Raw genomic sequence first — 24,550 nt, 5'->3', positions numbered from 1 at the left:
TGACAGAGGTTTCTTCCGAGGACGGTATTTGGTATTATTATTGTTGTAATTTTCAATAAACGATGCTGCGTGAAGGAAGTAATACGACGTTAAGGTTGATAAAAGTTAGCTATTGAACGGAATTCGAATATACAGCTATATTGGCTCACCCAAAAAACTAAATGTGTGTAGGTAACTACTCCGTTTTTCAAACTTATATTAATTTATAGTACTCATCCAACGCCTATTATGACCTTATGATGTTTTAAATAATATAAAAATATTAAAAATAAGACGAGGACAATTTATGTGTATACCGTATACGGCATACAGCACTATCTTCGGTATTAATCTAACTGGAAATTGTTTTAATTATATTTTAATAATTAGCTTGTTTTGATTGTTAGTAGGGCTAGAATTTAAATGCAATAAAAAATTGTGAAAAACGCCGAAATATGCAAAACCAATTTTTTTTATTTCTACATAACATTTAATATTTTTTACATAAAAAAGGAACTAATTGAACAGAACCTATACCAACTATTCAATAATTATTTATTATTTTTATAGAACTATAATTTACTATAAGTAATTTATTATTATTACATTGAATATTGTTTTTATGATATATTATTGAGGTTCTTTAAAGTTTTGAAACACGAATGAACATCCATTGGGAGTTGGGGCGATATATGGATTCATATTGGCTAAAATTTATCGTACTAATGAAAAAATAAAAGCAAAACTAATGTATGTGTAGGTAATTCTATTGATCGTCTGACCAAGTTAAGATTAGATATAGTAAATTTAAGACAATTCGACAAATGACCCAATAATTATAGATACCATATCATAAATACCATTTATCAATTGATAACATGTTCAAAAATCGAATTAAGCAATTATATAAATTATGCTCAAAATATGCAAACAAAAAATGTTACTATTGAATCGAGAATAATTCAAATCTTGGACATATCTGACAACCAATCAATTTGGACTCAAGAAAAAATACATATACAAGTACCTAACTTATTAATTAGTAATTACTAATTACATATTTAACTAAAATAACTTATTAGATAATTTACCGATGTTTATCATAGACACATTTTTTTGGTAAAAAGAGTGCTTGAAAAAAACATGATTACTTAAATATTCTAAAGACTTCAAATTCAAAGTTTGAAAACAATGCCTAATCTTATAAATCTTGTAAAATGTCAAAATATGTAAGCAAGTACTCTTTTTTAGTAAAATATCCAATCTTTTTGTTAAATTATTAGTTTTATGCAATTATCATAACGTTGACTTATTTTATTTTGGTTTAAATGTATTTTAAACTGAAAAAAAGAAGACTAAGGAGGATTAGTAATGTGTATCTGTTTTTGCATAATATCTCTCCCGTATTATTATGCAACCAGGCTCATCACTATGCAGCGCTTACCTATATCCTGCAATATCTGTATTTTTTAAAAATTATTTGAACATTATAATATTATATAGATGTAGTTTCTAAGTAGGTAATACATGTTTGGTTATTGTTGTAATAAAATAAAATAAAATGGTATCAATACTTAAAAGTGATTCATACTTTCCTTCTGGCCATGTCTCAATCATCAATATAATAATAATATTGAGAGCATAATTTATTTTAACAAGGTCTGATTTGTGAATAATTTAAAAAAAAATCACGATACTGTACTACAAGTTAGTAGTTACAACTATATTATAACATTATATTTTTATAATTATACACTTTCGTCATGATATTACATTATACAGTATGTCTAAAAAGTAAAAAATCTCAAACCTTAAATTTGAAGTGGTGATCACATAGGTACATACAATATGGGATTTTTGAAGGTCTAGTGTGTAATATTCATTCTTTGAACTTCTACATAGGTATTCTATATAATTGTTGCATGTCTATGTTATCATAATGCCATGAAAATTTCCCAAAACATTTTATGGTTTTTAAACTGTCTACATACTGTATGGCTGTATAGACGTATTATACATAATTATGATTAATTATTTTTCAAAGATCTAATTTGGAATCTCTATATAGTTGCAAAATATTGCACTGTTGTAGTCTGTAATTTGATCAGTAATATTATAATATTATTTCAGGTTTTAGTAAACACAAAATAGTTGATGAAGTACAAATCAATTAAGCCATTTATGTGCATTATTAAAATACTCTTTAAAAAAAAAAAAAACTGTTACTCCGTTAAAAATAGATTAATACGAAGTTTACTTGGTACCCAATACAACTAATTCAACTATTGTCTATTTATTATCATTTATTTTTATTGTATATAATTCTGGCATTCAGTGAAGAGGACCTAATACTTAGGACCAATATTTGCGATTGTAAGTACGCTGTACACTTATTGACAACCTAAGCTAAAATGATATTTTAGTAGCTATATATACTTCATTAAAAAGCTGACCTATTCCATACAGTAGTATCTCTGCTCACTTTTATATTAAATGAAAATGGCGTCTTAATTTGAACGTGAATTTTACCGCATTTGGAAGACAAATCTGAGTGCAGCTCAGTTCATCCAAAAAAAAAAAAAAACCAAGGTTTTCGAAACTGTGCATATCCCCCCGGCACCATTCACTACATAGTACAATCGCCAATACGACACTGGATAACAAAATTGTATTATACGAACACCAATATAATTATAATATTATAAACATGGTATAATTGCACAGTGGCAACTAGCTCCTGCAACGTGGGTACTCGTCGCGCGGGTGTGCGCTTGCACCCATATATAATAAAGTTGAGTTGTTTGCCTGCTCTATACATTAAAAAAAAAAAAATACCAAAACTCGTTATTCGCTGCCGGCGAACGGACCTACAAAGGATTTTATACTTCTATATAGGATCGGATCACGATTATTGGACGCGTACTGCGATAACCAAGTGACCGAGTGGGTAGGTAACTACTAACTAATAACTATGTATTATATCATATTATACTGTGTTTCTACCTATTAAAATACCTAGTGCTATATTAGTATATTACTATATTAGTATTCTAGATTCAGTCGTTATACGCGCGTCAATATATTATTATTGTATCTATAATAACAATTATTAAGCGTTATTAATGTCTCCGGGTACGCATTATAATGTTTTTTAAGGGAATCCTCTGACATTCGAATATTTTAATAACTAATATGTAAATTGCGTATTAAATTATTACACCTATAGTCTGCTATACCGACGAGAAACCGCAACGACATGTTATTGGTGTATAAGTGTTCCTATAGTGTAGAGAATTAAAATCGAATCTACTACCAATACATATAGTAAAAAATAATATTATTACGTATTTTATAAACTAAGTATCTGCATATTATTATATTATTAAACGGAGATAAAAAAATCAGTAACACCATTATTGTTAGTTTTTACGTTTATTTGTTCTGTTCGTGCGTTTCGTTTTAATAATTCTCCATTGTCGTACGTTGTAGTGTTGTACGTACCCCAGTATATATTTGGTACCTGTGTCCTATATACATAATATATACATTAAATAGTAAATACTAATACACATAGTGAAGCGACAAGCGTAGACACCGTCTTTGTTAACTCTGCAGCATCACAATAAGGACCCGCGGGCAAATGTACTATCGCACGCGTCGACGTAGGCGTACGCCGAAAAGAAGAGGTAAAAATACATATAGTTAGATACAATTTGTTTCATAAAACGTTCAAATGTACACTTTGAAGAGTACAATAATATAATGTGCTTCATCATTCGTACACATTCGTAAATATTATATTCCGCCGAGTTCATTATTATAATGCGTTCACGTGAGATTTTATTTCTTCAACTCATGTTTATAACGCGCCAACGTTTTTCGTCACAATAATAATTATGAACATGTGATAAAATATTCATATTTGAACAAATACTCAAATGGCATACTCAAATGGTTCACCGTACGATTTGTGGCTGGAATATCGTTTTAGTTCCCATCTACGTCAGTGATTTGTGATTATAATAATTGTAGATTAAAACAGAAACGGTTTCGTAATTATTGTTTAGTGTCAATATCGTAATAGTAGGTAATAGGTACGCATATTATTTGCACACTGTATTACATTATAAAGAAGTGGGTACCTACGGGTGTCATTTATTATTATACATAAATATTATTAACACGCATCAAGTGCCGTAATCGTGCCATAATAAATTATAATGTTTGACTAAAATACATTAAGTATCGAGCAACCGATTTATAGCTTCATTTTATGCTTAGTAGGCACATCTACACACAATATTTTATTGTGATGTTAAGGTCAGTGGCGGCCCAGGATTTATTTTGTGGTGGGCGCTATGTTGGTACTTGATGATAAAACTCCACAAGTAATTATCACGAACAACTTCGGAGGTAAAAACGAATTTAATCTGTTTTTGGTACAGTAGCCTACAATCAATACTAGTTCTACGTGCAATACCCGATATCAAGGTAGTTTATAAAAAAAAAGTTCAAAATGTGGGATGGTGCCCCGCTCCCCTAAATCCGCCGCCGATTAAGGTATGACGAGTCATCGTATTTAAGCCTGTACAAAAATCGATTGTAACTGTTGCAAAGACAACTATGACACATCTATATTGTGCATTTAAAGTGCACAGCCGCATAGGGTTCGTCCGAAATCGGATGAAAAAAAAAACACGTAAGAACAATAATATAATACATGGATTTTACCCACTGCAGTGCCCACAATAATAATATGATCATAGTAGTAGTGTATACAGTATACGGGAGATAATCGTCAGATCAGTGGACCCGACGGAGGTATATTATAATTTATAAGACGCGTATAATAAATATAAACGATCGACCGAGAGATTGTGCGACCGCCGTTCGTCGTTCGTGCCGAATCCCATCGATAATTATTATTATTTCGGTGTGCGGATTTTCGGCCACAAACGGATTCCCACCACAATGATAATGACAATAATAACAACAACAGTCGTTTCGTTTAGAGGCGCACCTGATAAATGTGGGCGGGTACCACGCGGCGGCTCTCGGCCCGCGCGTATCCGACGAAAATCATTCCTTCGCCGTTCGATCGCCCGCGAACAGCGACACCGTGTAAATATTGTCTGACGGTTATAATAATATATCATAACTACTATATACGTGCCAATAACATATTGTTGTTATCCCGTCATGGATGTGTCTATTGGGACCGACGACGGTCTAACACCTCGGCGTAATCGTTCGTGTAATTAAATACAATAATAATAGATCTTATTGTGCGATGGGAGTTCGATTTTTTAGATTTTGAAGAATTTGTTTTTTAATGGTGTTTGATGTCCGCTTGTCGTTCACGCAAAAAAGCCCATCATATACGATTTTACTGAATAGACACAAGTGTTGAGACTGCGGTGCAGCCGGCGGAAACGCGTGGTGTGTACCTAACATGATAAATGGAGAACGGATCTCATTCTACTTTCAAACTAAACATAATCTCCCGTGAGTATAGCAGTATAGTTTATAACGATGCCTATTACTTATATACACGTAGTTAAACTATGATAAATTCGCAATTCACCTGGAGCTTATTTTTATTGCTTAAAAACTAAACAAATAAAATAACGTGTTTGCCCTCGAAAATAAAAACAATCTTCATAAAACCATCCATAAAACAAACGATTTAATTTAACTCTGTTTATATTGAAACACGCATGATTGCTCGAATACAATGAACAATATCATTCTCAATATTATTAAAAACGTATCTCTGTGTTTTACAGTTTTGTACATTGTATACTTCAAGTATGTAATACAATACTACACATATAATATATATAATAATATGGTTCTATGCTCGTCATTTGTCAAATACAAAAACCGAAAAAATAATGTTTAGAATAATACATACAAATTACATACAGTTATACAGATACTGAGAAACCGGGTTTTTATTATAGATAATACTTATAAGTTATAATAATATAATGTAAGCATTATAACTTATAAGTATTATCTATAATAATCTTAAATAATAGGTATAACAACTATAAGAAATTTAAACATTATCATCTAGGCATCTTTGTAAATTACTGAACAAATAAATTATTTGATATTTGATATACTAGTATAAGATGCTTCATAGCTCATCTAATACATATTATTTATTAAGTATAATATTTTCAATTTTATACAGTATAGAAATCGGTTAAATTTGAAATTTGAGGGAACACACGATAATTACATTATTGTTATTGAAATTTAAATAGGGACTTCATTAAAAAAAACATAATTTAACATTTCTGTACTTATTATATAATATTATGGGTAGGTATATCGTATATATAATAAACTATAATGGTATGGAATACACGTTAGTATACATTTCACATTACGATTAAAATAATATTTATAATTTTATATATATTCATATTTACAGTTGAAAAATTAAAATGCTATGTATTTTTATTGCATAGGTACCTTAATATTTTTCTGATTCTTATATAATATTATGACCATTATTGCTAAAATCATCAGACTGCAAAACGCAATGCCTTGTATATTAATATTTAGTATAATATTTAATATATAAATTATAAATCATGTTAAAAATTGTTCATTTATCAATGTATTCGATTTTTCATTAGAACTTTATTTACAGTAGACATATATGCGTAAACCATAGGCGTTTTTCTGGGAACATTAACCGATATTTCATTTTGACAAAAGTCAAGGTAATAGTGATTTCAACTGTATTTGTTATTTATTAATATAAGCGTTTCAAAATGGTATCTTATAACTTATTACATCAATTATTCTAAGGAGTCAAACATTAGATTATTTTATTTTTATATCTGTTTGTAATGGCATATTTGATGTTTATAGCTACAGTATATTATCGTTAACAGTAATGTGTATATAATAAAATGTCATATTTTAAATTATTCAAGTTTATAAGTTCAAACTTCAAATAATACATCTCTCGTAAATGTTAGCGCTTTGATATATTTTAATAACGACATCATAGCTATTATCCGCAATCGTTGTAGTGTGTACAATAATGATCTATGTGCTATAACTATACGTATATATGTCTTACTACCTATATATAGTTTATATTATATACATACGACATACGTAGGTAATCTAATTTAAAACCTCGTCGTAGGTGTATAATTATTATTAAACCACAATGATTTATAAATGTATGTTATTATACCTACTAACATAAACTCGCGGATAATAATTTAATAATAATATGATATATTTAATATTTATATAATTTCATATTTCATTATTTATACTATTTTCAACTATCAACATAATATTATAATATTAACAAACAGAATATGATCTATGGCGTGCAGCAGTCACGTATAATAGTTTTTCAATATACTGATAACCGGTAAAGAGTTAATTTGAATCGCAATTTCACCATATTAATATTATATATAATATATATATATAGGTATGTAATATATTATGTCGTTCAGGAGGTAATTATTAAAAACGCGGGGTAGCTGACAACGTGTATTATGACGGCGGCGGCAGCGGGAAAACACTACGGCTATTATATTTTAGGTGCGTTTACACCAATAAAACGTGTATTTATTCACATCTGAGGTCAAGTCGAAGGCCATGCGTTTTGAGGCAATACGCGTATAGTTTCAAGTCAATGTAGAATAATGTGTATACAATAAATAATATAATTTAGACACTGCGGAATTTCGTTAGCAATAAAGACCCCATCGTAGACACGTAAACGGTGTACCTAACTATTATAATATCGGGCCGGGTCGTGTGTTTACTGGCTGTTCGTGATCTGCCGACCGACACGCAACTTACCGAGGCCGGGCGGCCACCAACCCTAATTATCATTAGTGTGTTATATTTATTTATTTAATTTTTAGTGAAACGGACAGTAGAAAACAATCGGCGGCATTTGTTTTACTGGAGAATGCGCGTCTACTGCCGGAATTCAAATAATCCGGCTTCGGCTTATTACGTGTAGAGGTGTACTTTCTAGTATTTGCGCGAGACGTTTAGGTACTACTATAAATAACACCTATAAAATAAATATCTATATGTTCCGATTTAGCTACATTATATATATTTATAATAATATACAATTATTCTATTATGTACTATTATCATACCTACGAAGAAACCGAACGTGGTGCGTAAGGAAAGAAGTTGAATAAATTTATGAAAATTGTAAGCGTACCTATACATAACATTTTATAAGCAGTAAGTTTGAACGAATGGACACGTCATTATCGAAACACCAACAACAGTTAAACTCATAAGTTATATCATTCTGCTAGTATAATTGTAGTATGTACATAATTTGAAAGCGATTATGGTTATACTATATTGCTGAAAATTCTATACAAAAAATGTCCATGGTAAAAATATCCGGATCAAGAATATTCACTGTAAAATTATTCAAAATTAAAAGTTTTGTGGTAAATTCTAAAATTCAGTATCAAAAATGTCCAAAATCAAAAAAAAATAAGAGTATTATAAAATAGAATTAAAGAAAAAATAGGTAATTTATTAATTTATATTAATTAGTGAAATTAGGTCAAAGAGAAATTGGACATCATCCAGCAAAAAAAAATAAAATATATATGTTGATTTGAAAGAAAAATTTAAAAAAATTATGCCTGATGTATAAAGATAATGAAAGGAGTATGGACATTTTTTAAAAATGTTTATCATTGACCTTAATACATTTTAAGAAAGTAATATGTGTTTATGTGTTAATTAATGGATATTTTTATTTTTTGAAAATCAAAAAATGTTTTCTAAATATTATAATAAAGTTAGTAGGTAAAGATTATTTTTAATAATATTAACAGCCATAAAAATGAATGAATGAATTATATCAATTTTCTGGCTTAAAAAAAAATAATTTGTTCATTTTTTAAAATATAAATCAGAGTTGTAAATACATTTTTAGTTAATCATCTATTTCATCTATATAATTATTATATTTTTGATTCTAAACAACTTTGCCAATGACAGTTTATTTTGGATAATGAAACCACGGACATTTTTTATGTTGGAGAATCTTACCTCAGAAATATTTTATGTGGACATTTTTACCTAGATTGCTTACGTATATGTTGCAAAACATGAGTACCTAAAAAGACTGAATCTTATAGACCTACTTCGGCGTAGGATACCCTGGATACCTACATAAAGCGTATATACATTGATATAGCGTATTACGAAATACTGAAACAGATATAAATCGACACATTCGAAAACAGTTCAGGCACGGTTTACTAAAATATGTTATAAGTACTTACTACTCAGTTACCTATCATATCTAATTGTGTATAGTTGTAACTTGTAAGTAAACATAATAAATTAGATAATATTTTCAAAGTTGTTTGTACAAATATGATGTGCATATTGCGTATGTTAAGAGCATCTATAGTACCTATATGTATTGTACTTAAATTCCAGTATTAAAATCTATAATAATTCTTCTTATTAAGATAAATTATGTAATACCTAGGTATACAATTATAAAGTATTAAAGTATCATTTGTTTTTTCTTACGAAAGGACCAGAATTTAAAACTTAAAAAAAACTTATTTTAAAACTTTTAAGACTTTTCAACTTTCTTTTAATTTAAAACTTTTTTGAACTATTTAAAGTATCAAGTATAGGTACCTTCGGAGTTCAGCATCAAATTTCAAAACTAATAGTTATCTAGTGATTTTTGAATAAAAGTGATTTTTTATTTTTTTTTTATTTAATTTTAATACGTTAGAAAACATAATGAAACTAATTTTATTATTATATTATTATAATAGAAATAGTTTAGTGTTTTTATATTATATTAGCTTAGTAAAAAATAATGGGTAGGTATTTACTCCGAGATAGCTCTAATGGCATTTTTACATAGATGCGGTATAAGTATTACCACTTAGTTACCAAAAATAATTGAACGTTGTTCATGAGATGGAAAGAAAAATTATAAATAGTAATAAAGTAAATAACTAAATATGTCAATATATACTTCAAATTTGTTGCACTACGTTTATTGATTCGATAAGTTATAAATATATATTAAATACTAAATACTAATTGGGTCACTAAATCAATTTATCGGATTAATAAAAATTAAAAGGAGTTTCACAAAATTAATTAATTTTATTGGTACAATAAATTGTTTGTTACCACGCACTATTGAGACAATATAATTAATAAACAGGACCAATTTCAAGTCAATAAGTGTTTAATGTTTATTAGTTCAATAAGTTTATCCCACGCAGTTATATATGAGGGCGTGTAAAAAAATGTTATAAGTGAAACATATAAATAACTATTTTTTTAAGTTTGTAACTCAAAATTGAACTCTACCAATGGGTAAAGATAAACTATTATTATAACTATAAGTTTTATACAAAATTAAATTAATACTATGTATATTTTGTATTAACTACTTGCTGATATATTTTTCAATAAATAACTGTTATATATACTAATATTATATTATTCCAAACTTTTAAATTTGAATTTTTCAACTAATAAGTGATAAAAAATGGAAGATCTTCTAGATGGGTACAAAAGGTGACTTGGAAATAATTAGATTTAAAAAGTATTGGATGCTCTATCCATCTGTATGTTTATCTATTTGTACTATATACGTACATGTATAATCGCTTTCGTTTCCAACTTGCCAACTTAACTTTTGACTAGGATAACTAAACTTATCAAACTAACTAATAATTTTTAGTTTATGGAGGACAATCATTTTTAGAATCACTGTTAATGTTACAATAAAACAGTGAGTTTAACCTTTCAAATACAATGGTGATAATATGCTCGTTTCTATTTGTCACCCAGCAATGTTTGAAACTATTTTGTTTGAATAATTATCACCGAGAATTTTATTTAAACTAGGTATCTAAAAAGATTAACTAATTTTAATAATAAATAATATATCCCTTATTAGTTTACAATAATATCGCTTTCGTATAATATGAAGAAATTAGCATTTATAGTAATATTATATTAACTTGTTTTTAATAATATAATATAGAATCAAAAAATCAAAACAGTCGAAGACCATTGACTCTGTTTTCTTTCATTACGGCCACAGCCAGAGATGGTTCCCAAGTTACGGAAAAACGTCTACAAGACGTTTCCGAAGTATTAAAAGACAATTTGACTAAAGGGACTGCTTTGAAATGCAAGGAAAAAAATGGTCAGTATATTATGAAATGTATATACTATAATTTTAGTATTATAAATTATAATATATTAATGTACTATGTATTAATAGTATGTAATATGTATGTAATACTAATGGTTTTAATATTTTGAAATGGAACTAACCTACATGTTTTATAAACATTTTGTTTTGTTTTCAGTTGTTTATCCCATCATTCATTTTACCGAGGATCGAAATACGTTGATGTCAGTGTTACAAGATCAGAACGAAGTAAATGAACATTTCAAATTACATCAAGGTGAGAGCAGTCGTCAATATAAAAATTAACGCTAATAAATTCTAAAATAAAAAAATATACAAATTATGTTACCTTTATAGTTTATATTAAAATATATATAATTAACAGAAATAAGTTTATAGTATATATTATAATAATATATAATAGAAAACTAAATTAGCCACGTCAAATTGATTTAAGTGATTTGTTATTAATAAAATATAAATTTTTGGGTGGGACCCACCTGTTCACCAATAAATTAACATTAACGATGTTAGTACTTATACATTTCAATTAGTTTAATCTACTTCATTAAACTGATTTATTAGTGCGTTATAAATAAATGCATGACATAATTAAATTTTGTTTACGGCAATGTAACTATGTTACAATGGTATTCTACAGTGATGTGTTAAATGTATAGGTACTTATATATGGTACTTTACCATTTAAATATTATATATATTTATATATGAACACATTTTGTGATTTTGAGGAGTTTAACCTAATTCCCTCAATAATTCACTTAAACTTTTAATAAATTAGGAAAATAGTTATTCAAAATGAATAGGTTCAAAATTTCAAATGAAAGTTCAAACTTGGCCGATAGTTAAATCAAATATATTTACCTCTAAAATCAGTGTGTATAGTGTACATATATATATAGTAATAATAGTGAGAAAAAACAATAAGTCAAAATCACTAACCTTCGGGAAACCAATAAAAGTCTCATTTCTGAATTTATTTTTCGTTTTTACAGTTAATTTAATACAATGTTTGTATAAAAATAAATCAAATATTTTGGTAAATTAAATTATAAAGAACATTTTTTTCTACAAGAAATGAAATCGAAAAATGGTCAAATTTATATTATTTTGTTCGCGTCGAGCACCGTCGTATATAATAATATTAATGTACTATATTTGAATAGGTATTATCGTTTTTAAATGAAGATTAGGTACTTTTTGAACTTATGAGTCGTTTTGTATCGTCAGTCACATTTAATGTTTATATAATATCTGTATGTGTCCAGTCGATTTCGACTAACGTAGGTATTGTTGTATAGTTTATTTTATCTTAACAAGCATACATCTTTAAATCTCCGGTGCATAGGAACGTATTCAGTATTCATGCATTCTCACGGTCTTGTCATTTTTATTCCATGTGCCGTTTGTACGATAAAAAAAATGTAAATATAAACTCTCGAGGCAAGTCAATTATACAGCCTGCATATATTTATTTTTATTACACAAAGTGAGTACCCGCCACCACAACCTTATCTTAGAAGAGTTGTTTTTACATCGACAATTTTCACACAAAGTATATTAATTATAAACCTCGCTACGGCATTCTATCGGCGGACGCGCGTTTCGGTGAATTACAATGATTACACTCGATAGAAATAATTACTAATTAATAAAACATTTAAAATACCGTGTATATTATAGGCGTTTATCGAGAAATCAAAAGTATCGAGTGCGAGGATGGAAACGGACCGTTCGTAACGACTTCAAACAGCATCTCTTACATAGTATCTGGATTCAAACTTCTGGACACCAGTCTAGTGGAGGTAAACATTGCAATGCACATATTGTATTTAATAGTACGTTGTAGGTAGATAGTTAATAATGAAATATGTATAAAAACTGGACAATGACTATCGGAACACTTTTTTATTGCGTACATCCATCATGTATTGCATCTACATTACCGCTTAAATTGCTTAGATGATTTGTTCGAAAATCAATGCCAAACTGTATACAAAAGACGTGTAGAATATTTCAGTCATCCGATATCCATTATGGTAATCATTAAAACAATATTATAATTTTTTTTTTGAAATAGACGCGTGGTCCTTAAACATCATAGACATTTTACAATAACATTACAGCGATACTGTATCTATGCAGTTTCGTTGTAACATTATTGTAGATACCTATAAACATTTGATTCATTTTTATTTTACGGCAGGGGGGTGCTATTTAGGGAGGGAGCGATCAGGACATCTCTGAATTGTTCACTTATTAAATGGCCCTGAGACAAAATCTAATTTTTTTCTAACACTTCTTTGTTATATACGCAATCATGTCGTTATAATAACATTAAACATTTTTGTACAGGATTTAATATAATAATATCGTCATTCTTGACTGAGAAACAAATATTTGTAATACTAGGAGATGTTACCAAATAGACTTTATACAGTGTATATAGCGTTCTTAGCTGCACAAAACATTATTTAATGGGTCAAAGAAGAAGAAAAATCGACCTGCCTAAAATTTAGCACAATTTTAACAAGGAATGACGTCCCTTTGCACGATGTTGTATACAGAAATTTGATTGGTTTTAAGTGGAAACGTTTTTATTATATTTTGTGCTATACTGCAGTAGTTATTCAGCAATTGGTTATTTTATTTTTTGTTGTACTATTGGCTGCAGTTGGGTTTGGTCTTTATTGAAGGTACTTTAATACTCGTACAATAATTAACCAATTTCTATTTCATAATAATATATGTCATAGTATCATACATAGATATAATAGAGAAATTTCTTATTAATCAAATGTTACATTAAATATTAATTACAGTTCATTATGATTGTATTGTATGTTTAGGTAATGATTGAATCGTGGAAGGATTGGACAGGCGCTAGACATATATATCTCCACATTCCGTACGATCTGGGTCTCCAGAGGATTTCGCTTTTAAAAAAAGTGGCTCCTAGTTCTTTGAACTCTTTTACATACGTCGTACTCGCTGAATGTCTGAATGTGAACACAGAAGAAAAAAAGGTAAATTAATTTAATTATCAATTATTTGGAACATGCATTTATTTTTTGTTTTTAATTTCTAGATGTTACTTTTGGATTTTGTTCAAAGGATGAGAATAGAAAAATTTCTCTCCGGTTACCTATCCGTTTACGAGCTTCATAAAACTTAATCAACGTCAATACTATAACATTACTGCGCAAATATACGAAACGCTTATATAAAACTCGAATGACCATGACGTGTAACTTATTAGTGTTAATTATTGTTTAAACTTAAGTTAATGTTATTTTTTATGTTTTTTGAAATGTTTGTTGATTCTTAATACATTTTTTTTTTACAATTAGTAGTTTAATTATTAATTTTATTTACTCGTAACAATGATTACCAAACAAATAAACTGTTTTATTTTAGAAACTCTAGTTTATTTATGTATATATATATACCAGCTAACTATATATTAATATACTCTCGAGATTGTTAACAGACGATATTAATAACATTGTGATTTGTGTGCATTAGACGAGACTCATGACGTATTTACTGTTTTGTTGTTGTAACTAGGTAACATACCTAGTACTGATATCTAACGATAAAACACATTATAATCTTATAGTGGCCAAGGAGCATATTCTTGAATGAAACCCATGTATGAAAAATATTTAAATATATACATTATTCGTATACAGATATCGTTCGTTGATAGATCCTAGTTCCTTTGCTATACATTTATACGTGTAGTTAAACTTTTTTTTTTTGTTAAAAATGGTAAGTACATAACTTTTTTGTGAATACATTTTCATTCTTATTTTATTGTGTTTATCTTTAATTTATTCATTTTAAGGCACCAAAAAAGAAATCTAAAGGAAGCAAAGGCGGCCGTACGAGTGCCGGGATTGTGGATGGCGTTTCTATGGCTGAGATGTCCAGAGAACAGCTTGAAGGATTCGCAGCTAGAATGAAGAAAGAGTTGGAACGCGAAAGAGAAGAAAGGAACTTTTTTCAACTTGAAAGAGATAAAGTGTTAACGTTTTGGGAAATCACGAGACATGAGTTGGAAGAAAATAGAGCATCATTGAGGCAAGTCAAAAATTCTTAAGTTATAAAATAGGTACCTAGTTATAATAATAATGATAAAAATAAGCGTAGGTTGGTTGTACATACGGTGTCTAGAAAGTGACTGTGTTAAATTTAAAATTATATAAAATCATTATACACTAAAAACGATTCTGAGACAAGACAACCTATAATATCACTAAGTATATTTGCCATTTAATAATATGATTGTGATTAGAGTAATTTATTTTACTTATGGTATTAGTACGACAGTAGGTCAAATTAATTTTAAAATGTCATCATGTGTATAAAATATAACGGTGTACCTATAGGTACTCAAGTTCCTAAGATTAATAATTTTTAAATAACAACAAAATAAGAAAATCATTTTATGTGAATTTGCTAATTTACTAGTTAGGTTAGGTTATATAATATATATAAATATAATTATAATCATATTATTGATTTTTTATGAAAATACATTTTTAAAAAACTTATAATAATTAAAAATCGAAAATTGCATATACCTTTAAATAGCTCAACATGAGTCTAAATATTTTGAAAATTGTGTGGTGTATAAAAAATGCTAGTATAAACATCCAGTGAACATTTTATGTACCTACTGTACATTTTTTAGAGAAAAAAAAAACCAAAATTATATTTTTGTCAAAAACCGAAAAATTTACGATTTTCCCTAGGTTTTTTGTTTCCCCGCCGTTTTACCCTAGCTTTTGAAAGCTCCTGGAATTTCGACTTCTAGAATGCACCACCTAGATTCAGTTTCCTACCTTAAAAGATATTGAAGTTGAAAATTGAAGCATTATTATTTAACTACTCATCGTGTGAACAGGCACAAAAAAACATACACACACACATTATTGTGAAATCAATAAATTCATCTATCCTTTGGAATCTAAAATTATATCAAAACATAATTTATTTATTCAATTTTGTTTATAACAGGAACAAAGATAGAGAAATTGAAGACATAGAGGAAAAGCACCAGGAAGAAATCAAAGTTTACAAACAAAAGTTGAAACTTTTGATGTACGAACAGCATGTGCATCTATCCGAAGTGCAAGTGAGTTGTTTTTGTTTTGTGTTATTTCACGTTTATATAGGTACTAAAAAGTTACAGATAATAGGCTGAAAATATGGTTTCGTTGAAAATTGCCAACGACGAACATATAAACGAAGAAGAAGAATTAGTTAAAGAAAACGACGCTCTCAAACAAGAAATTGTCGAAATAAATTTACGACACATAGAGGAAATCAACAATATCCGATTGGTAAATATAATAATAATACTTTAACCTTTTATTTAAATTATGTCTATGACATTAAACAAATTGAGTTTTGTTTCCGTTGTATAATATATAATATAGGAACATGCAACAGTTATGAGAGAATTGAAAGATCGATTTATTTCTGACTGTCAAGTGATCGAAGGCAAGTATCAAAAACGTATGGAAAGCTTGAGGAATCGTATGGACTTAAAGAATAAAGTGGAAGTGGCTGAGACTGAAGCGAGGAAGAACAAGCGCATAGCAGAAATCATCGAAGACCACAACAACGCTTTCAACAACTTGAAAGAACATTACAATGACATAACTGTCAACAATTTGACATTAATCGCCAGTTTGAAGGTTTGATAGATTCATGCACTTATACTTTAATATATCTTATTATATACCTAAGTAATATTCTATTAAATAGACTACAAATATTGATGACTCTGGACTTGCAGGAAAAGTTATTGGAGTTAAAAGAAGACCAGCAGAGAGCGGAAATGGATCTGAAAGAAGTGACGAAAGAAAACGAATCGTTAAAAGGACCGTTAAAAGAAGCACAAATTACCGTTGAGGAATTGACGCAAAAAATGTGTAATTACTTAAAGGACAAACAACGGTTAATGGTAAGTTTGTACTGTTTATAGTGGTCTTAATATTATCGAAATATACTGTGCATATAAGTATATACATATTTTCCAAATATTATATAAAAATACATAAAAATATATTGCCTATTTGATTCAACTGAGCATATATGCAGTAATTGTAAGATATTATATCACTAAAATATTATGCCTTATTTAGATTGTTGATTTTTGTATTAAATAAGTCATAGAGGAAATTTAGTTTAACTATTATTTTTTGTTTTTATATACACAAAGCCACCAGACTGCAGTTGTATCATTAACAACTATTTTATCCTTTGCCAAGTAAAAACGTCAAAAAATCGGATTATGTTAATGTAACGATCCTGCTATAAGATGTTCAAAATTAAAAATAAATAAATGCAGTTAAACATAAAAATGCGAATACAAAGCATGTTTAATGAATAAATAGGAAGTTACATTATTATTTTTCATTGTTGTATAACATATTTTTAATAAGCTCCACAAACGCTACATCAATTAATTTTTTTTTTATTTTACAAAAATTATATTACTTTGAGTTATTCAACTATTACTAGATAACAATATATTATAATAGTTATTTGAATGCAAAATTAGGTATAACAATTTATTATTTCGCCTAATTGTCTAGAGTTCGAGAGTCAAGACTAATAATTGTTCTACATTTTAAAAAATCGAATAAATAAACTATTTTTATGTGTAAGTATATAATATTTACACTTTGATTTTATTCCTTGCTACTTACTACCTACATCAGCTACATCATTACTCATATTGATATTATTATATTTTAGGTGTTGAGATTTAACCATACAGTGTATGAAAACATATGATTTTAATTCAATTATTGATAAAAGCATAAAACCACACATTAATATTCATTAATAATAATTGCTCTTCTGTGTAATAAAAATATACAGTAAATGCTATTATAGAAATTAAATTTATAACTTACTAAACGTTTTTTTTTTCGATTTAATCGATTTAGGATTTAATCTTACAAAAGAACTATAATATAATACTATTTACTTTATCTTTATTGTATAGTCATTAATTATTACCTATTGGCTATATAACCTATAATTAGTAATGCATTTTTTATAGTAGTAGGTGCTATACCATTTTTTTTTATTATAAACTATATAAGTGTATGGAGGTACGAATGTACAATAAGTTAAATTGGGCGGCAAAAATAAAATATATATGTTAGCAGCCAGTACTAATATACCTAGTACATATAAAACTATTATATCTAAATAATACATTTTTGAATGTATAGGTTCTAACTAAACGGTTGAAACATTCAATCGATAAGTACAAGGACCTTCAGGTGGATTACGACGAGCTGAAAATGATTTCTGAGAAAGTGAGCAATTTTTGAGACACCAATAATCAGCTATTTCCGACTTAAGCTAAGTTCATTTAAATGAACATTTATGAAATATTTGACGACTTCTAGATGCAAACCGATTTAGATAACGCAAAGGATGAGTATTCGGACAAATTAATGCATCTGCAGATGGAGCACGGAAAAAAGTTGTTAGCAGTCGAACGTCGGCTGAAGCGATCGAGAGAAACTGTCGAGGAAAAAGAGGCTCAGATAGCCCGTCTAACCGGAGCCACGTCGGCGGACACTTCGATTGCGATGGCCATGAATGCAAAAACTGAGGTAACCCCCTCCCCCCTGTGCATTATATAAAATAACGCTTTACGCTGGGCGAGGGGTAATACGAGATCAACCTAAGTACTTTACACTTGCAGCACGAAATGTCTAAGTGTATATGGATGAAGTGTAAAATAAAAAAATTTCATGGCAGATATTTATAATAATCAATAACAAATACCTGTATTATTGTTAAATAATAGTAGGTATACGTTTGAAAAATAATGATTTATTATATCAGGTAGATTTTATTCTAATGACAAGAAAAGTACAAACATTAATTAAACATCTAGTGCAAATTGTTTTTGTTGGATGCATTTAAAATTTTTAAGAATTGTGTTTTTGGAGGGAGAAAAAATCAAGTGCTTGTAGTTGTTGTGGTTTTGTTTTCTGCCACATAATTTTGATGGTCTCGACCGTGACTTGCGATATTCAAAATGTACATTTTAATTTTATACCTAACAGTTAATATGACAATATAGCTGTTGGCTAGCCATATTATGTTTAGGCTACTTTAACGAAATATTAAAAAGGCTGAATTAATTAAATAATATAATATTTATTTATTATTATTTTTATTAAATAATGCTGCATGACTTTTCAGGCTTTGCTGGATAAGAAAAACCAACTGATCGAACAGATATGGAACGACCTGGCAGCTATAACTCAGAAGTACAACGAGCTGTGTAAGCATTTCAAAGACACTCTCCGACATCACGGTATACGGGGCTACGACGACAGCGTTTTTGAATTGGTACCCGCTGACGACAAACATGAATATTTTGAAAATCTCTGACGATCAACGACTATTACAACTGCAATATTATAATAATATTTACATAATTACTAATGTTCAATTATAATTTGGTATTGTTTCAAAACGAAGCAATGTCGGCATGTTTGGTCGTTTGGTTTTTACGATTTTTTCACAAATTAATATTACCTATGCCTATATTATAATAGCTTATAGTACATAAATAGTAGTTAAATTTATTCGTCAACGGTTGACCTTCTTAGTAGGCAAGCCCATGGTCAGAGGTAAGTACGAGGAGACTCAAGCTCGGATTATGGGAGGGAGCCTGGCCCCCTTGCCTCGATAGTTGGAATTTATTAAGGGTTTTCACAGTTTTCCATTACATATTTGGTTATGAGCTATAACATTACACAAATCACATAAAACAAAATTCATGATTATTACTGACGACATTTGTGATTTGTTACAATTTAATATTGTTATAAAATTATAAATATTAACTACATAATACATACCTGATAGCTAGCTATCTTTAAAATATATTAAAGGCTACAGACTTGTACAATAATGCTTGATAATATACAGAAATAGGTATAATCAATTGAGTCAAATAAAAAAAAAAATGTATTTAACTATACCAAAATCAAACTCTTCGGCCGAAAGAGTTTTTTCAAAACTCAATAAAATCAAGAACAAAATTACAGTCTAATACTAAACCAAGAAAATTGTACTGCGTTTATGGTATTGGCATCTGAAAACAACATTCTTCAAACAATTAGGTATTAAACAATTTTATCAAACAAATGGGAAGGAAAAATTTTCTAAATTATAATATTTATAAATAATGTGATACATTTTAATTATTTATTGGTGTGTATTATAAATATATTTATTATTATAGGTATATAAAATACATAGGTAGGTACATTATTATTTTTTTTTTTGTATAGGGGCCTCATTTAAAACTTTGTCCCCTTGGCCTCAACATTTCTTAATCCGAGCTTGAAGAGACCCATCATCGTAATTCGCAATGACACTATGACAGTCCGTTGTTTCTTGACAAAAGTAGGTAAGTACCTGTCCAACTCCTACTTACTATTTTCTATGAATTCCAAATTTAATTTAATTTGTAAGTTGAAAAAGAAATAAAATTAATAATATAATAATGTATAAAGCGCTTGTCTATTTTCAAATCAACTAGCATACTATCCATGCGTCCGAGGTAAATGCCAACTTTGACGACTTCTATTATTTACTCTAACATTCAACTGTCTGTCTGTCTCTACAGATTCTTATGAAAGAATACCTATTCACTAATCAGTATACTAAAGCTTGTAAAAAGTAAGATTAAAACTACCATTAGTTGAATAATCTTAAGATACTTAGGCACCTACCTAACTTGAATAAGGACATTCTGGACTACAAACTGTACTCTGTGGTACAGTACCGACAATCAGCAGTCAGGAATACAAGTACCTACATATTTAGTGGATGTTTTAATCTTTTCAAAGTTTGTATAGAATATAAATTAGCTTTAACTGTCATTTATATAATGAACAACAAGAACAAATATTGTTGGGTTAAAATAATATAATACTTAGCCATGTAGGTAGGTAGGTAAGAAACGTTGCAGAGTACCTACTAGGTACCTACCTACAAAAAATGTTCCAATATTTTATTTTAGTAATTTTTCAGAAGGCATTTTACACATATTTTATAAATATGATCTATCTATCATAGAACCATTGGTGCCATTCTATCTGTGTCATTTTGTGTAGGTACTTAAAGTCTTGAAATAAGAAGTGAATAACAATTAACTCACCGATAGTCCCAACACTGCTTATTATAATTATATTTGTCATAAGTAAATAGGTAGTTAAAGAGTTGTTTCCTCAGAAAGCTAATTGTTGATATGAACATTATCTATAGCAGGACTGCAGGAGTATAATAATATAAATGTATTATAATAGTATATTATAAGATTACTGAGATTTTAAAGGGGTTTTATGTAGGCAATATTATAGTCACTTGGAAAAATTTAATTATTAAAATATATTATGTTTTTGAACTTTTTTCTTTCAAAAGTAGTGGTGATCTCAAAGTTCATATAAAATAAAACGTTGTCATTACATAAAACTCAATACATGAACTATAAATGTCTGCAGTATAGAATTTTTTTCACTACATATTTACACGGATTTGAATATTTTAAGTGCATTTAAATATTTTATGAGTATTTTAAATGGAATTATTAACTGTTTATACAAATGTGTTATTAATTAAATCCCCATATCCCATGCTAACACATGATATACGTTTGCGAGAAAGCCATCTTACTGTCAAGAATGCTATTGAACATGTCTTTTTAGTAGAATTCTTTACTATGGTAAACACAACTAAATGCCCTGTAAGAAATCTGTCGATGTATGTAACTCCCTAGTTGTGTGCAAATGTTTAAATATTAAAATAATATAATTTTATATCAATATATTTAATAACATTGTAATTGATTAATTTTTTCATACACCTTAATTATTATACTTTACACTTTTACAGTGTACATTAAATAACTTAACAAAACATGAACATTATGTACATATTTTGATGTCTTTGCAGTGACCATTAAAAAATAAAAAATGGGTTTTTTACTTAAATTTAACATTAACAAAATATTTCTTAAATAATTAATTTAACATCTTTAAAATAATATCAAACTTAATTGTTGAATATACATTCAAAAAAGGTTTAAAGTAATTGAAAATTAAAATATATACCAATACTTATACAAAAATATACTTTAAACATAACATAATCTGTTAAATAAATCATAAAGCTGATTACATATAGTTTTTTGTTGGCTTTTAGCTTGTAAATACTATTCTATTTTAAAAATACTTATGTTCAAACATTTATATACTTTTTATACAACAATGTATACCTCATACCTAAGGAATAGGTTGCTGTATGCAATAACAAATAACAATGATACAAAAATGAAAATGTTAAAAATAAAAACATTTGTAAATTAAAAAAAAAAAAAACAGTAAAGATTGTATGCGATTGTTTGATTGAATATAACATTACCAGTTATACAATTCCATTCCATAGGTCATCGAGCACAGATTTTTTTTTTGGTAATTGGTGTTCACTGTGTTGGTTTATTGAAGGCTGCAGCTGAGGCAAAGGTGAATTTGTCAATGGCTGTTGTAACCACGTCGGTGAACTGTTAGGTGAATTTGTCAATGGCTGTTGTAACCACGTCGGTGAACTGTTGGGTGAATCTATTTGAGTGTCAGCAAAGTACCTGGGATCAACTGGTATATTCTTATCTGTAGTAGATACTGGTATATTCTCATCTGTAATAGATACTGGTATTGAAGTGGACATTGGGAAATTCTTAGGATCTATCACTACATTACCAGAAGTATTATCACAGTTCAATTTGTCTATTTCTTCCAACCCAGAGGAATTATTACTATTAATACATCGTAGAGTGGCATTATCGTCTTCGGACGAGGAGGAACACAATTTTTTCTTGTTCTCACCATGAGTTGTGGAACGTCTAATTTTTTTGATCGGCCCAGGTCGACCACGACAGGTGCCACGTCCTCGTCGTTGTCGAACTATCACTTTTTCCTGTTCAACGGCCACCGGCTGCGACATGTCTGGCTCCAGCTTCAATTCATCCAACTTATGTTGCAAGTCAACTATCTGCCGCTTTTTTGCATTCAATACCTCCACGAACTGCGCCATCAGCCGCTGGTCCTCTAGCCGCCGGCCCTCGGACATCAATTGTAATTCATTCAGCAGCCGACGATTGTCTTCCAACAGGCATCCCTCGCGGTCAGCAGTCGCTAGGTCCGACTGCTGTTTTTGCTTCCTTTCAGCAGACAGCATGCCAATCAATGGTGTGATGAACGAATTGCATGTCAGTGACATTGTCGCAGTTTCTCCTGCCATCTGAACCATGCCAAGCGTTGCCAAGCCGAATGGACGAAGTTTGATCTTCCATGCCAACGTTAGCAGTCGGTCGTCGTTGTGGTCTTCACGTCGCAAATGATATTCGTATTCAGCTGTAGTCGGCTTGTCGCCACTGCCAAGTAGCGCCGCTCGCGCATCCCTTAACCAGATACGGACGGCTGCCGAATCGTCGTCGTCATGGCGGACCCCCGAATGTAGGGTCTGGTCAGCCGCTTTGTTGCCAATCACAAATCCCCTGTAGACTACACAGTCACTCAAATTGTCGTCTACAATCGAAGTTACCTGCAATGCCATCCGTGTCTGATCGTCAGCCGCCTCATCATGAAATGCCACTTTCAAGTGTACTGTGACGGTGGGTGAATCCGTTAACGACCACTGACACTTTAACGTCGAGAATTCGTAATTGGGTTCATCGACTTCCATCGCCACAAGATAGTTTTAAATCTCTCCAAAGTCCAAGGTGCGTACGTTTTCAATTCTGTAACATGATCAAAGATTAATATATAAACCAATATAGAATTATGATCGAAGTTTTAGACTCTTCTAATTACTTAAACCATGTAATGTTCATTGTACGCCGACCGGCAACTTGCTGACATTAGTGACATCGAATAAAAAATTGCCGTAACTAAACAAGTCTTGAATGCATTGATAACGTTGTTATCGCCGTTATCGGTATCACAACGTTTTCGGGCCGATGCGTTTCGGTTGCGTCATCGGAACAAGAGATCGCCACTCGACCGCCACCACAACCGGTGTTGCCATAGAACTACACTGTGGTGTTGCTATAATCTATGGCGCATCGTCATCCATAATTATTAATTATTATAATTAATTATCAAAGCAACAAGAACATAAGGTACCAACACTTAACAATATTAATGTTATTGCTGTGATATTATACTCCTCCGGTTGCCTCAAAGAAACAACAAAACAGTGTTTATGTTTTTAAAAACAATT

The 24,550-nt window shown here is 29.5% G+C and overlaps 3 protein-coding genes across 4 annotated transcripts; 2 read left to right on the top strand and 1 right to left on the bottom strand.

The window, feature by feature from the left end:
- Positions 1-5,028: 5,028 nt before the first annotated feature.
- LOC111039039 lies at positions 5,029-14,635 on the top strand. The gene is made up of 6 exons (XM_022322317.1): positions 5,029-5,484; positions 11,042-11,206; positions 11,373-11,471; positions 12,899-13,020; positions 14,065-14,241; positions 14,304-14,635. Exons 1-6 carry the CDS (start codon positions 5,439-5,441, stop codon positions 14,388-14,390), a joined length of 696 nt encoding a protein of 231 aa, XP_022178009.1. The 5' UTR covers positions 5,029-5,438; the 3' UTR covers positions 14,391-14,635.
- Positions 14,636-14,745: 110 nt separating this feature from the next.
- Positions 14,746-20,417, top strand: LOC111039038 (growth arrest-specific protein 8-like). The gene is made up of 9 exons (XM_022322315.1): positions 14,746-14,986; positions 15,063-15,298; positions 16,238-16,355; positions 16,420-16,563; positions 16,660-16,920; positions 17,022-17,189; positions 18,472-18,558; positions 18,652-18,861; positions 19,460-20,417. Exons 1-9 carry the CDS (start codon positions 14,984-14,986, stop codon positions 19,649-19,651), a joined length of 1,419 nt encoding a protein of 472 aa, XP_022178007.1. The 5' UTR covers positions 14,746-14,983; the 3' UTR covers positions 19,652-20,417.
- A 2,214-nt stretch (positions 20,418-22,631) lies between these two features.
- LOC111039040 lies at positions 22,632-24,263 on the bottom strand. Of its 2 annotated transcripts, XM_022322319.1 has the most exons (3): positions 24,142-24,263; positions 23,029-24,068; positions 22,632-22,965 (listed from the first exon to the last, which is right to left on the bottom strand). In XM_022322319.1, the coding sequence occupies exons 2-3, from the start codon at positions 24,011-24,013 to the stop codon at positions 22,697-22,699; spliced, it is 1,254 nt and encodes a 417-aa protein (XP_022178011.1). In that variant the 5' UTR covers positions 24,014-24,068; positions 24,142-24,263; the 3' UTR covers positions 22,632-22,696. The 2 variants fall into 2 exon arrangements, with proteins under 2 accessions (XP_022178011.1, XP_022178010.1); XM_022322318.1 differs by having other exon boundaries at positions 22,632-24,068.
- Between the last annotated feature and the right edge of the window lie 287 nt (positions 24,264-24,550).

The sequence above is a fragment of the Myzus persicae genome, unplaced genomic scaffold (assembly GCF_001856785.1).
Source record: "Myzus persicae strain clone G006 unplaced genomic scaffold, MPER_G0061.0, whole genome shotgun sequence".
In the NCBI taxonomy this organism is placed as follows: domain Eukaryota; kingdom Metazoa; phylum Arthropoda; class Insecta; order Hemiptera; family Aphididae; genus Myzus; species Myzus persicae.
This window is presented reverse-complemented; position numbering and strand designations above follow the sequence as displayed.